General features: G+C 54.3%; 1 protein-coding gene across 1 annotated transcript in view; it reads left to right on the top strand.

Moving 5' to 3' along the window:
• Nucleotides 1-14,850, top strand: part of ADCY5 (adenylate cyclase 5) — a 210,094-nt gene that overhangs the window by 121,186 nt on the left and 74,058 nt on the right. Inside the window, exons 2-3 of the mRNA XM_068246219.1 lie at nucleotides 1,000-1,149; nucleotides 2,041-2,162. Coding sequence (XP_068102320.1) covers nucleotides 1,000-1,149; nucleotides 2,041-2,162 — 272 coding nt within the window. The remainder of the gene's footprint in view (nucleotides 1-999; nucleotides 1,150-2,040; nucleotides 2,163-14,850) is intronic.

The raw sequence follows: 14,850 nt of genomic DNA, 5'->3' as shown, positions 1-14,850 counted from the left end.
AGTCCATACCCCAAAATAAGCTCATTCTCCAGATTTCCCGTGAAGCGTTACGTTTCCCATGAAGAGTGTACAGAGAGTTTAGAAAATGTGTTAATTGCTTTAACTTGAAATGCCAATTTTTTTTCCCTGGGCATTTTGCAATTTTTTTTTTCCTGAGCATTTTGCAAATGATGCAAATTCTGAAATAAAAACAAAAAATAAATCTCAAAATGTAGAATCGGACATGTGGGAAAACGCGGAACGCATAACGCTGCCCAAGAGGGGGAATAAGTATATCGGGGTCACTGGGCACCTTTATAAAATACCCTTCCTGTGCCAGTTAGCCGATCAGTACGATATCTCCTTCCTGTAACCATGGACAAGCACCAAGAAGCTAACAATTATGTATTGCATGCAAATTTCATGCAAATTGTATTCAGATTGACACTGGGTCAATGACAGTCAGCAGGAAGAAGTGCATTTGATTATAGGAAGTGCCCATTTCCAAGCTGCATATCATTTGCATTACATTTACATGCAGGCTGGAATTAGCCTGTCATTGGCTATGGCTACTTGCCGCAGTATTGCTCTATCATGTTAATAAAATGTACATATTAAAGCGGACCTGAACTCAGAACTTCCTCTCTGCTCTAAAAGATAAGCAACAGCATAATAACCTTTAAAGAAAAACATTTCTTTGTTACAGCCGATACAAATCCTGCAATAACTCTGCAGTAGGTCTACTTCCTGCTTTCATGGGAGCAGACATTTTGTGGTTACCAATGAGCTGCCGTGGTAGAGAAGATTCTGACAGCTGAGAGATCAAATTACAGTGGTGATTAGTCACAGCTGAGGGGGGAATTAGACAGGCTAAACTCTCTAAATACATACAGGGTGCATTTCTCTGTGTTTTCCTTCTGTCCTGTGCAAGAGTTCAGGTCCACTTTAAATAAATGTCCTCAGAGTGACCCGTTTTCGGTACTCTTCCTCTGACTGTCCTCCGCTTGATTTTCTTGGCAGGTGGTATCGAATGTCCTGATCTTCGTCTGTACCAACATTGTAGGGATCTGCACCCATTACCCTGCCGAGGTGTCGCAGCGACAGGCCTTCCAGGAGACCCGCGAGTGCATCCAGGCGCGACTCCATTCCCAGAGAGAGAACCAGCAACAGGTACAAATCCTTGCATTGTACCAATCCAAACACAGAATGAACAAGAGGCATGTAACCCGAGACAAGAAAGCTCCACCCCTCCTCACACACAATAGGCTGGCCTTCACTCCAATCACCTGTCACTGAAAGAGGCGTGTCACTGAGATGTAGCCCCACCCCTTCTTCTGTTATGAGTTGTCGGTAGGGAGGGTCCATAGGATGCTAGCGGCTGTCTGCAACCTGGAATATACTGTATGAAGATGTTCTGTATTTAAACCTGCAGCTCTGAAAGTACTCGGGGCTTGTCAGGGATGGAAAGATCTGCTGATTACCTTCCTGTCCTGAAATACTAAATAATTGGCGTGATCTCGTTTCTGTGAGGTAAATCTTGCAAATACCCTCTTTTAGGAAACGGGCCTTCTCTGTAACGCCTGTTACCAGAGCTGGATCTTCCACAAGGCAACCTAGGCAGTTGCCTAGGGCCTGGGGAGAGACCAGGGGCCTGGTTGATGCTATCCCCCACCAAATCTTATTAAAAAAAGCCAGGTAGCTATCAGCAGTGGGCAAAAGCTGCTATCTTGCCCAGGGCCTCACTTCACCTCAATCCATCTCTGCCTGTTATCACCTGCTATAGTTATCATTTTGATCCCACCGTTGTCTGAAAAGTGGTTCAAACATATCTTATGCTATTCTATGTGAGGTCATTAAAAGACACTCCCACTGTGATGATCTGAAGGAGTTTTGGAAACAGGCACACATATCTACCTAAAAGGTACAGAACTCTCAAACCTCCCCCCCATCCCCATTACTTAATAATGATGGCAGAGATTATTTATAAATCAATGATATTTCCAACCTTGAATGTACATCAGATCCAGAATATTTCTCCTGATCCTGTATTTGCCCCTCCAGGAGCGGCTGCTGCTTTCTGTGCTGCCCCGACATGTTGCCATGGAGATGAAAGCTGACATCAATGCCAAACAGGAAGACATGATGTTCCATAAGATCTACATCCAGAAACATGATAATGTCAGGTGAGCGTATGTGCCCGCTGGCTGATTGCTATCTCCTAACCACGTGCAACTGTCCCAGGGAGGGGTTACCAGGCCCGGCCCACATTATATGGGATATGTCAGAGCTAAACATTAGAGTGTAAGCTCCTCTGGTGCAGAGACTAATAGGAATGGATCAGTGATCTCTGTACACCACTGTGGAATATGTCAGAGCTATATAAATGTATAATAATAGTGTGTGACTGTGGTGAGGACATTAGAGTGTAAGCTCCTCTGGTGCAGAGACTAATAGGAATGGATCAGTGATCTCTGTACACCACTGTGGAATATGTCGGAGCTATATAAATGTATAATAATAGTGTGTGACTGTGATGAGGGCATTAGAGTGTAAGCTCCTCTGGTGCAAAGACTGATGGGAATGGATCAGTGATCTCTGTACAGCGCTGTGGTATATGTCAGAGCTATATAAATGTATAATAATAATAGTGTGTGACTGTGGTGAGGATATTAGAGTGTAAACTCCTCTGGTGCAGAGACTGATGGGAATGGATCAGTGATCTCTGTACTGTGCTGTGGTATATGTCAGAGCTATATAAATGTAAACTGCAGTCAGTAATAAAGCCAGAGTCCCCAAACTGGGCAGAGCACAAACCAGCCAATTACATTTCAGCAATTCACCATTCCCTGCACCAAAGGAGCTTACACTCTAATGTCTTCACCACACTCACATTTTTCCAGTGAAATTAAACAAATCTGATTGGCTGTTTGTGGCTTTGCCCCTTTTGTGAATTTGAACCTCAGTGACCCAATGACCAACTGTACCAGCTTTGAGGCTTGGGCCATTAACAGTGCAAGAATGGCAGCAATTTTAAGATTCCCCTTGAAAATCAAAAGGTGAATTTTGATTGGCTTTTTTAGGCTCCACCCACTTTTCTGAATATTAATCCCAGTCATCCAGTAACCAGCTGTGCAAAGTGTGAGAACCCTGCCATTAACAGTGAAGAAGGGCTGCAGTTTACATTTTCCCAGGGAAATTTGTTTTGACTCCACCCACTTTTTGTAAACTTGACACACAGTCACTCAATGTCCAAGTTTGTGAGCTTTCAGGTTCCTTGCATCAAAATTGTGTGAATGGAAGCAGTTTATCCAGCAAAGAAATCTGATTGGCCGCCCCTTTAGAGAATTTAAACCCCAGTCACTTAATGACCGACTGTAGCAGGTTTGAGGCCTCTGCTATTAACAGTGTAAGAAGGGCAGCTGTTTCAATATTCCCCTTGAAAATCAACAGGTGAATTTTGATTGGCTGTTGTAGGCTCCACCCACTTCTGAATATTAATCCCCGTCACCCAGTGACCAAGTGTGGCAAGTTTGGAAAACCCTGCGATTAACAGTGTAAGAATGGCTGCAGTTTACATTTTGCCATTGAAAATGAATAGCTGAAATTTGATTGGCTGTTTTATGCTCCGCCCACTTTTCCTAGATTTGTAATCTCGGTCACCAAGTGATCAACTTTGCCAAGTGTGGACTCTGGCTTGATTTCTGTGAGAATGGCAGCCTTTTACATTTTTTCCATTGAAATGAATGGGTGAAATCTGATTGGCTGTTTGTAGCTCCGCCCACGTGTGCAGGGGGGACGCGAGAGCCCCAGAACATATCATCCCAGGTAGTAAGGGATCTGTATACCAAGTTTCGTTCAAATCGGTCAAGTCGTTTTCGAATGATCGCGGCACATACACACATGCAGTACTTACATACATCCGATTTTATATATATAGATTTATATAACTCTGCCATATTCCACATTGGCTGAATATGTGTCAAGGTTGCAAAAAGTGAGCGGAGCCAAAAACAACCAAAATTATAAATCTGAACATTTAAAAACCACTTAACGACCAGCTAACGTCTATAGGCGTCAGCAGGTCTTAAGTGGGTTACCATGGAAACGGCCGCGAGCGGCCTTTCTATGCCAGTTCACAGAGGGTGTCTCCGTGAACAGCCGGAGAGCCGCCGATCGCGGCTCGCCGGCAAAATGTAAACACGCGGGGAAGAAATCCCCGCTGTTTACATCATATGGTGCTGCTGCGCAGCAACACCGTAAGGCAGATCGGCGATCCCCGGCCTCTGATTGGCCGGGGATCGCCGGCATCTGATAGGCGGAAGCCTATCCTTCAATGCGCAGGACGGAACTCCGTCCTGCGCATTACGGAGAGAGGTAGGGAGGGAGGTAAGGAGGCAGAGGGCGGAAATGGCTGCAGAGGGGGGCTTTGAGGAGCCCCCCCCCCTGCATAACGCAGATGGCCGGCGGCGATCAGACCCCCCCGGCAGGACATCCCCCTAGTGGGGAAAAAAGGGGGGAAGTCTGATCGCCCTGGCTTCAAAGCGATCTGTGCGGTGGGCTGGAGAGCCCACGCAGCACAGATCGGACCAGCATAGGCTGGTAAATTACTACAGCCATTCTCATACTGGTAATGGCAGGTTTCTAGAACTTGGCACACTGGGTGACTGGGATTAATATTCAGGAAAGTGGGTGGAGCCTACAACAGCCAACCAGAATTTACCAATTGCTTTTCAAGGGAAATATTTAAATTGCTTCCATTCCTACACAATTAATATCAGATGCCTCAAACCCGCTACAGTCAGTCATTGTGAGACTGGGGTCTAAATTCAGAAAAGGGGCGGAACCAAAAACAGTTAATCAGATTTATCTGTGCCTCCATCTCCTGAGCCATCCTCTCCTGGCTATCCAATCCTGAGACCTCCCCTAACTTCCTCGTGGGCCCTTCTCTCCTCAGGCGGCCTCCCATGGGCCCTCTGCAGTCGCAGCAGCCCCTGCCTCCCCATTGCTTGACTGAAGTCAAGTGAAGTGTAAAAATGTAGTTTGTTTTCAAACTCTCACCCAGAATAAAGGAGCTATTTGCCGGTGAGGCTGCTGATCTGCCTCTGCACAGTATCATGCCTCTGGCAGGAAATATTCCCCCCGACCGCTCCGCCTGGTTCCCCCTCCGCCAGCAGCTGCTTTCAAGCTGTTTGTACTTTAATCTCTTTTCCATGTTTTCTGCTAATTTTATTTACTTCCAGCCTGGTGTGTGTGCCAGAGTTCTATATATAGCCGGCGGCGCAGGTTCCCCCGGAGTTCTGGGGTCCAGGGGGGTCATTGTATGAGACCAGTGCTGTCTATAGTAACAGCTGGGAGTTATCGCTCTCCATTCAGTACAAGCTTCCTGACAGCTCTACATAAACAGCACAATTTCCTCTGCAAGAGGGTAAAATTCCCCAGTCACTTCCCACAGCAGACCGGACCCCCTGACCGGAGCAAACCCCTGAATTCTGGGGGTTCCCTGCCTCCCCCCACTGACAGGCCGGACCCCCTGACCGGAGCAAATCCCTGAATATTGGGGGTTCCCTGCTTCCCACCGACAGGCCAGACCCCCTGACCGGGGCAAACCCCTGAATATAGGGGACTCCCTGCCTCCCCCCACTGACAGGCCGGACCCCCTGACCAGAGCAAACCCCTGAATATGGAGGACTCCCTGCCTCCCCCCACCGACAGGCCGGACCCCCTGACCGGAGCAAACCCCTGAATACTGGGGGCTCCCTGCCTTCCCACCGACAGGCCAGACCCCCTGACCGGAGCAAACCCCTGAATACTGGGGGCTCCCTGCCTCCCCCCACTAACAGGCCGGACCCCCTGACCGGGACAAACCCCTGAATATGGGGGACTCCCTGCCTTCCCACTGACAGGCCGGACCCCCTGACCGGAGCAAACCCCTGAATACTGGGGGCTCCCTGCCTTCCCACCGACAGGCCAGACCCCCTGACCGGAGCAAACCCCTGAATACTGGGGGCTCCCTGCCTCCCCCCACTAACAGGCCGGACCCCCTGACCGGGACAAACCCCTGAATATGGGGGACTCCCTGCCTTCCCACTGACAGGCCGGACCCCCTGACCGGAGCAAACCCCTGAATACTGGGGGCTCCCTGCCTCCCCCCACTGACAGGCCAGACCCCCTAACCGGAGCAAACCCCTGAATATGGGGGACTCCCTGCCTTCCCACTGACAGGCCGGACCCCTGACCGGAGCAAACCCCTGAATATGGGGGCTCCCTGCCTCCCCCCACTGACAGGCCAGACCCCCTAACCGGAGCAAACCCCTGAATATGGGGGACTCCCTGCCTTCCCACCGACAGGCCGGACCCCCTGCCCAGAGCAAACCCCTGAATATGGGGGTTCCCTGCCTCCCCCCACTGACAGGCCGGATCCCCTAACCGGAGCAAACCCCTGAATATGGGGGACTCCCTGCCTTCCCACCGACAGGCCGGACCCCCTGACCAGAGCAAACCCCTGAATATGGGGGGCTACCTGCCTTCCCCACCAGCAGGCCGAACCCCCTGACCGGGGCAAACCCCTGAATATTGGGTGCTCCCTGCCTTCCCACCGACAGGCCGGACCCCCTGACCAGAGCAAACCCCTGAATACTGGGGGCTCCCTGCCTTCCCACCAGCAGGCCGGACCCCCTGACCAGAGCAAACCCCTGAATATGGGGGGCTACCTGCCTTCCCCACCAGCAGGCCGAACCCCCTGACCGGGGTAAACCCCTGAATACTGGGGGCTCCCTGCCTTCCCACCAGCAGGCCGGACCCCCTGACCAGAGCAAACCCCTGAATATGGGGGGCTACCTGCCTCCCCCCACTGACAGGCCGAACCCCCTGACCGGGGTAAACCCCTGAATATGGGGGACTCCCTGCCTCCCCCCACTGACAGGCCAGACCCCCTGCCCGGAGCAAACCCCTGAATACGGGGGGGCTCCCTGCCTCCCCCCACTGACAGGCCGAACCCCCTGACCGGGGTAAACTCCTGAATATTGGGGGCTCCCTGCCTTCCCTCATGTTGGGGAATTCCCTGTGTTATACAGCAAATAATAGACAAGGATACTGATTAAAGGGGAACTCTAGCATGGGCTTTTTAAGCGTATCTCTCATTGCAATTCATTTAAATACTGATAATACTTTATTCTGTTGTTTAGAATTAACATTGAAATACTTTTTGTAAACCATTTGGTGTGGTTGTAAAAAAGCCAAGTGATTTCCAGGTTGGACTCTGCTGGCTGCATGCTTCTTCCAGGTGTGACTCCTCTGGCTGCATGTTAGTTCCAGGTGTGACTCCGCTGGCTGCATGCTTGTTCCAGGTGTGACCCCACTGGCTGCATGCTTGTTCCAGGTGTGACTCCGCTGGCTGCATGCTTCTTCCAGGTGTGACTCCGCTGGCTGCATGCTTGTTCCAGGTGCGACTCCGCTGGCTGCGTGCTTGTGCCAGGTGTGACTCCGCTGGCTGCGTGCTTGTTCCAGGTGTGACTCCGCTGGCTGCATGCTTGTTCCAGGTGTGACTCCACTGGCTGCATGCTTGTTCCAGGTGTGACTCCGCTGGCTGCGTGGTTGTTCCAGGTGTGTCTCCGCTGGCTGCGTGCTTGTTCCAGGTGTGACTCCGCTGGCTGCATGCTTGTTCCAGGTGTGACCCCACTGGCTGCATGCTTGTTCTAGGTGTGACTGCTGGCTGCATGCTTGTTCCAGGTGTGACTCCGCTGGCTGCGTGCTTGTTCCAGGTGCGACTCCGCTGGCTGCATGCTTGTTCCAGGTGTGACTCTGCTGGCTGCATGCTTGTTCCAGGTGTGACTCTGCTGGCTGCATGCTTGTTCCAGATGTGACTCCGCAGGCTGCATGCTTGTTCCAGGTGTGACTCCGCTGGCTGCATGCTTGTTCCAGGGGTGACTCCGCTGGCTGCATGCTTGTTCCAGGTGTGACTCCGCTGGCTGCGTGCTTGTTCCAGGTGTGACTCCGCTGGCTGCATGCTTGTTCCAGGTGTGACTCCGCTGGCTGCATGCTTGTTCCAGGTGTGACTCTGCTGGCTGCATGCTTGTTCCAGGTGTGACTCCGCTGACTGCATGCTTGTTCCAGGTGCGACTCCGCTGGCTGCGTGCTTGTTCCAGGTGTGACTCCGCTGGCTGCATGCTTGTTCCAGGTGTGACTCCGCTGGCTGCATGTTAGTTCCAGGTGTGACCCCACTGGCTGCATGCTTGTTCCAGGTGCGACTCCGCTGGCTGCGTGCTTGTTCCAGGTGTGACTCCGCTGGCTGCATGCTTGTTCCAGGTGTGACTCCGCTGGCTGCATGCTTGTTCCAGGTGTGACTCTGCTGGCTGCATGCTTGTTCCAGGTGTGACTCAGCTGGCTGCATGCTTGTTCCAGGTGTGACTCAGCTGGCTGCATGCTTGTTCCAGGTGTGACTCAGCTGGCTGCATGCTTGTTCCAGGTGTGACTACACTGGCTGCATGCTTGTTCCAGGTGTGACCCCACTGGCTGCATGCTTGTTCCAGGTGTGACTCCGCTGGCTGCATGCTTGTTCCAGGTGTAACTCCACTGGCTGCATGCTTGTTCCAGGTGCGACTCCGCTGGCTGCGTGCTTGTTCCAGGTGTGACTCCGCTGGCTGCATGCTTGTTCCAGGTGTGACTCCGCTGGCTGCATGCTTGTTCCAGGTGTGACTCCACTGGCTGCATGCTTGTTCCAGGTGTGACTCAGCTGGCTGCATGCTTGTTCCAGGTGTGACTCCGCTGGCTGCATGCTTGTTCCAGGTGCGACTCCGCTGGCTGCATGCTTGTTCCAGGTGCGACTCCGCTGGCTGCGTGCTTGTTCCAGGTGTGACTCCGCTGGCTGCATGCTTGTTCCAGGTGTGACTCCGCTGGCTGCATGCTTGTTCCAGGTGTGACTCCGCTGCCTGCGTGCTTGTTCCAGGTGTGACTCTGCTGGCTGCATGCTTGTTCCAGGTGTGACTCTGCTGGCTGCATGCTTGTTCCAGGTGTGACTCCGCTGGCTGCATGCTTGTTCCAGGTGTGACTCCGCTGGCTGCATGCTTGTTCCAGGTGTGACTCCGCTGGCTGCATGCTTGTTCCAGGTGTGACTCCGCTGGCTGCATGCTTGTTCCAGGTGTGACTCTGCTGGCTGCATGCTTGTTCCAGGTGTGACTCTGCTGGCTGCATGCTTGTTCCAGGTGTGACTCCGCTGGCTGCATGCTTGTTCCAGGTGTGACCCCACTGGCTGCATGCTTGTTCCAGGTGTGACTACACTGGCTGCATGCTTGTTCCAGGTGTGACCCCACTAGCTGCATGCTTGTTCCAGGTGTGACTCCGCTGGCTGCATGCTTGTTCCAGGTGTGACTCCGGTGGCTGCATGCTTGTTCCAGGTGTGACTCTGCTGGCTGCGTGCTTGTTCCAGGTGTGACTCCGCTGGCTGCATGCTTGTTCCAGGTGTGACTCCGCTGGCTGCATGCTTGTTCCAGGTGTGACTCCGCTGGCTGCATGCTTGTTCCAGGTGTGACTCCGCTGGCTGCATGCTTGTTCCAGGTGTGACCCCGCTGGCTGCATGCTTGTTCCAGGGGTGACTCTGCTGGCTGCATGCTTGTTCCAGGTGTGACCCCGCTGGCTGCATGCTTGTTCCCGGTGTGACTCTGCTGGCTGCATGCTTGCTCCAGGTGTGAATCCGCTGGCTGCATGCTTGTCCCAGGTGTGACCCCACTGGCTGCATGCTTGTTCCAGGTGTGACTCCGCTGGCTGCATGCTTGTTCCAGGTGTGACTCCCCTGGCTGCATGCTTGTTCCAGGTGTGACTGCTGGCTGCATGCTTGTTCCAGGTGTGACTCTGCTGGCTGCATGCTTGTTCCAGGTGTGACTGCTGGCTGCATGCTTGTTCCAGGTGTGACTCTGCTGGCTGCATGCTTGTTCCGGGTGTGACTCTGCTGGCTGCATGCTTGTTCCAGGGGTGACTGCTGGCTGCATGCTTGTTCCAGGTGTGACTCCACTGGCTGCATGCTTGTTCCAGGTGTGACCCCACTGGCTGCATGCTTGTTCCAGGTGTGACTCCGCTGGCTGCATGCTTGTTCCAGGTGTAACTCCACTGGCTGCATGCTTGTTCCAGGTGCGACTCCGCTGGCTGCGTGCTTGTTCCAGGTGTGACTCCGCTGGCTGCATGCTTGTTCCAGGTGTGACTCCGCTGGCTGCATGCTTGTTCCAGGTGTGACTCTGCTGGCTGCATGCTTGTTCCAGGTGTGACTCCGCTGGCTGCATGCTTGTTCCAGGTGTAACTCCACTGGCTGCATGCTTGTTCCAGGTGCGACTCCGCTGGCTGCGTGCTTGTTCCAGGTGTGACTCCGCTGGCTGCATGCTTGTTCCAGGTGTGACTCCGCTGGCTGCATGCTTGTTCCAGGTGTGACTCCGCTGCCTACGTGCTTGTTCCAGGTGTGACTCTGCTGGCTGCATGCTTGTTCCAGGTGTGACCCCGCTGGCTGCATGCTTGTTCCAGGTGTGACCCCGCTGGCTGCATGCTTGTTCCAGGTGTAACTCCACTGGCTGCATGCTTGTTCCAGGTGTGACTCCACTGGCTGCATGCTTGTTCCAGGTGTGACTCCGCTGGCTGCATGCTTGTTCCAGGTGTGACTCTGCTGGCTGCATGCTTGTTCCAGGTGTGACTCTGCTGGCTGCATGCTTGTTCCAGGTGTGACCCCACTGGCTGCATGCTTGTTCCAGGTGTGACCCCACTGGCTGCATGCTTGTTCCAGGTGTGACTACACTGGCTGCATGCTTGTTCCAGGTGTGACCCCACTAGCTGCATGCTTGTTCCAGGTGTGACTCCGCTGGCTGCATGCTTGTTCCAGGTGTGACTCCGGTGGCTGCATGCTTGTTCCAGGTGTGACTCTGCTGGCTGCGTGCTTGTTCCAGGTGTGACTCCGCTGGCTGCATGCTTGTTCCAGGTGTGACTCCGCTGGCTGCATGCTTGTTCCAGGTGTGACCCCACTGGCTGCATGCTTGTTCCAGGTGTGACTCCGCTGGCTGCATGCTTGTTCCAGGTGTGACTCCGCTGGCTGCATGCTTGTTCCAGGTGTGACCCCACTGGCTGCATGCTTGTTCCAGGGGTGACTCTGCTGGCTGCATGCTTGTTCCAGGTGTGACTCCGCTGGCTGCATGCTTGTTCCAGGTGTGACCCCACTGGCTGCATGCTTGTTCCCGGTGTGACTCTGCTGGCTGCATGCTTGCTCCAGGTGTGAATCCGCTGGCTGCATGCTTGTCCCAGGTGTGACCCCACTGGCTGCATGCTTGTTCCAGGTGTGACTCCGCTGGCTGCATGCTTGTTCCAGGTGTGACTCCCCTGGCTGCATGCTTGTTCCAGGTGTGACTGCTGGCTGCATGCTTGTTCCAGGTGTGACTCTGCTGGCTGCATGCTTGTTCCAGGTGTGACTGCTGGCTGCATGCTTGTTCCAGGTGTGACTCTGCTGGCTGCATGCTTGTTCCGGGTGTGACTCTGCTGGCTGCATGCTTGTTCCAGGGGTGACTGCTGGCTGCATGCTTGTTCCAGGTGTGACTTCACTGGCTGCATGCTTGTTCCAGGTGTGACTCCGCTGGCTGCATGCTTGTTCCAGGTGTGACTCCGCTGGCTGCATGCTTGTTCCAGGTGTGACTCCGCTGGCTGCGTGCTTGTTCCAGGTGTGACTCCGCTGGCTGCATGCTTGTTCCAGGTGTGACTCCGCTGGCTGCCTGCTTGGTCCAGGTGTGACTCTGCTGGCTGCATGCTTGTTCCAAGTGTGACTCTGCTGGCTGCATGCTTGTTCCAGGGGTGACTGCTGGCTGCATGCTTGTTCCAGGTGTGACTCCACTGGCTGCATGCTTGTTTCAGGTGTGACTCTGCTGGCTGCATGCTTGTTCCAGGTGTGACTCCGCTGGCTGCATGCTTGTTCCAGGTGTGACTCCGCTGGCTGCGTGCTTGTTCCAGGTGTGACTCCACTGGCTGCATGCTTGTTCCAGGTGTGACTCTGCTGGCTGCATGCTTGGTCCAGGGGTGACTCTACTGGCTGCATGCTTGTTCCAAGTGTGACTCCGCTGGCTGCGTGCTTGTTCCGGGTGTGACTCCGCTGGCTGCATGCTTGTTCCAGATGTGACTCTGCTGGCTGCATGCTTGTTCCAGTTATGACTCCGCTGGCTGCATGCTTGTTCCAGGTGTGACTCCACTGGCTGCATGCTTGTTCCGGGTGTGACTCTGCTGGCTGCATGCTTGTTCCAGGTGTGACTCTGCTGGCTTCATGCTTGTTCCGGGTGTGACTCCACTGGCTGCATGCTTGTTCCAGGTGTGACTCCGCTGGCTGCATGCTTTTTCCAGGTGTGACTCTGCTGGCTGCATGCTTGTTCCAGGTGTGACTCTGCTGGCTGCATGCTTTTTCCAGGTGTGACTCTGCTGGCTGCATGCTTGTTCCAGGTGCGACTCCACTGGCTGCATGCTTGTTCCAGGTGTGACTCTGCTGGCTGCATGCTTGTTCCAGGTGTGACTCTGCTGGCTGCATGCTTTTTCCAGGTGTGACTCTGCTGGCTGCATGCTTGTTCCAGGTGTGACTCCGCTGGCTGCATGCTTGTTCCAGGTGTGACTCTGCTGGCTGCATGCTTGTTCCAGGTGTGACTCCGCTGGCTGCATGCTTGTTCCAGGTGTGACTCCGCTGGCTGCGTGCTTGTTCCAGGTGTGACTCCGCTGGCTGCATGCTTGTTCCAGGTGTGACTCCGCTGGCTGCCTGCTTGGTCCAGGTGTGACTCTGCTGGCTGCATGCTTTTTCCAAGTGTGACTCTGCTGGCTGCATGCTTGTTCCAGGGGTGACTGCTGGCTGCATGCTTGTTCCAGGTGTGACTCCACTGGCTGCATGCTTGTTCCAGGTGTGACTCTGCTGGCTGCATGCTTGTTCCAGGTGTGACTCCGCTGGCTGCATGCTTGTTCCAGGTGTGACTCCGCTGGCTGTGTGCTTGTTCCAGGTGTGACTCCACTGGCTGCATGCTTGTTCCAGGTGTGACTCTGCTGGCTGCATGCTTGGTCCAGGGGTGACTCTACTGGCTGCATGCTTGTTCCAAGTGTGACTCCGCTGGCTGCGTGCTTGTTCCGGGTTTGACTCCGCTGGCTGCATGCTTGTTCCAGATGTGACTCTGCTGGCTGCATGCTTGTTCCAGTTATGACTCCGCTGGCTGCATGCTTGTTCCAGGTGTGACTCCACTGGCTGCATGCTTGTTCCGGGTGTGACTCTGCTGGCTGCATGCTTGTTCCAGGTGTGACTCTGCTGGCTTCATGCTTGTTCCGGGTGTGACTCCACTGGCTGCATGCTTGTTCCAGGTGTGACTCCGCTGGCTGCATGCTTTTTCCAGGTGTGACTCTGCTGGCTGCATGCTTGTTACAGGTGTGACTCTGCTGGTTGCATGCTTTTTCCAGGTGTGACTCTGCTGGCTGCAGGCTTGTTCCACGTGCGACTCCGATGGCTGCATGCTTGTTCCAGGTGTCACTCTGCTGGCTGCATGCTTGTTCCAGGTGTGACTCCGATTGCTGCGTGCTTGTTCCAGATGTGACTCTGCTGGCTGCATGCTTGTTCCAGGTGTGACTCCGCTGGCTGCATGCTTGTTCCAGGTGTTACTATGCTGGCTGCATGCTTGTTCCAGGTGTGCCTCCACTGGCTGCATGCTTGTTCCAGGTGTGACTCCGTTGGCTGCATGCTTGTTCCAGGCGTGACTCCACTGGCTGCGTGCTTGTTCCAGGGGTGACCCCGCTGGCTGCGTGCTTGTTCCAGGGGTGACCCCGCTGGCTGCATGCTTGTTCCAAGCGTGACTCCGCTGGCTGCATGCTTGTTCCAAGTGTGACTCCGCAGGCTGCATGCTTGTTCCAGGTGTGACTCTGCTGGCTGCATGCTTGTTCCAGGTGTGACTCCGCAGGCTGCATGCTTGTTCCAGGCGTGACTCTACTGGCTGCGTGCTTGTTCCAGGTGTGACTCCGCTGGCAGCATGCTTGTTCCAGGTGTGACTCCGCTGGCTGCATGCTTGTTCCAGGTGTGACTCCGCTGGCTGCAGGCTTGTTCCAGGTGTTACTCTGCTGGCTGCATGCTTGTTCCAGGGGTGACCCCGCTGGCTGCATGCTTGTTCCAGGTGTGACTCCGCTGGCTGCATGCTTGTTCCAGGTGTTACTCTGCTGGCTGCATGCTTGTTCCAGGGGTGACCCCGCTGGCTGCATGCTTGTTTCAGGTGTGACTCCGCTGGCTGTATGCTTGCTCCAGGTGTGACTCTGCTGGCTGCATGCTTGTTCCAGGTGTGACTGCTGGCTGCATGCTTGTTCCAGGGGTGACCCCGCTGGCTGCATGCTTGTTCCAGGTGTGACTCTACTGGCTGCATGCTTGTTCCAGGTGTGACTGCTGGCTGCATGCTTGTTCCAGGGGTGACCCCGCTGGCTGCATGCTTGTTCCAGGTGTGACTCCGCTGGCTGTATGCTTGCTCCAGGTGTGACTCTGCTGGCTGCATGCTTGTTCCAGGTGTGACTCCGCAGGCTGCATGCTTGTTCCAGGTGTGACTCTGCTGGCTGCGTGCTTGTTCCAGGTGTGACCCTGCTGGCAGCATGCTTGTTCCAGGTGTGACTCCGCTGGCTGTATGCTTGCTCCAGGTTTGACTCTGCTGGCTGCATGCTTGTTCCAGGTGTGACTCCGCAGGCTGCATGCTTGTTCCAGGTGTGACTCTGCTGGCTGCGTGCTTGACTATGCAGCCCCTTTTTGTCCTGCACAGGAAGAGATGTGACCGGTGCTCTTGTGTCCCCCTCTGTGAATCAGTGTGTGACAGCGGTGGAATATGTAGGGTAATTAGTTTGCAGCATCTCGATGTACAG

Source organism: Hyperolius riggenbachi, chromosome 7 (genome assembly GCF_040937935.1).
Source record: "Hyperolius riggenbachi isolate aHypRig1 chromosome 7, aHypRig1.pri, whole genome shotgun sequence".
Classification (NCBI taxonomy): Eukaryota; Metazoa; Chordata; class Amphibia; order Anura; family Hyperoliidae; genus Hyperolius; species Hyperolius riggenbachi.
The sequence above is the reverse complement of the archived record's forward strand: the minus strand, read 5'-3'. Positions and strand labels throughout refer to the sequence as shown.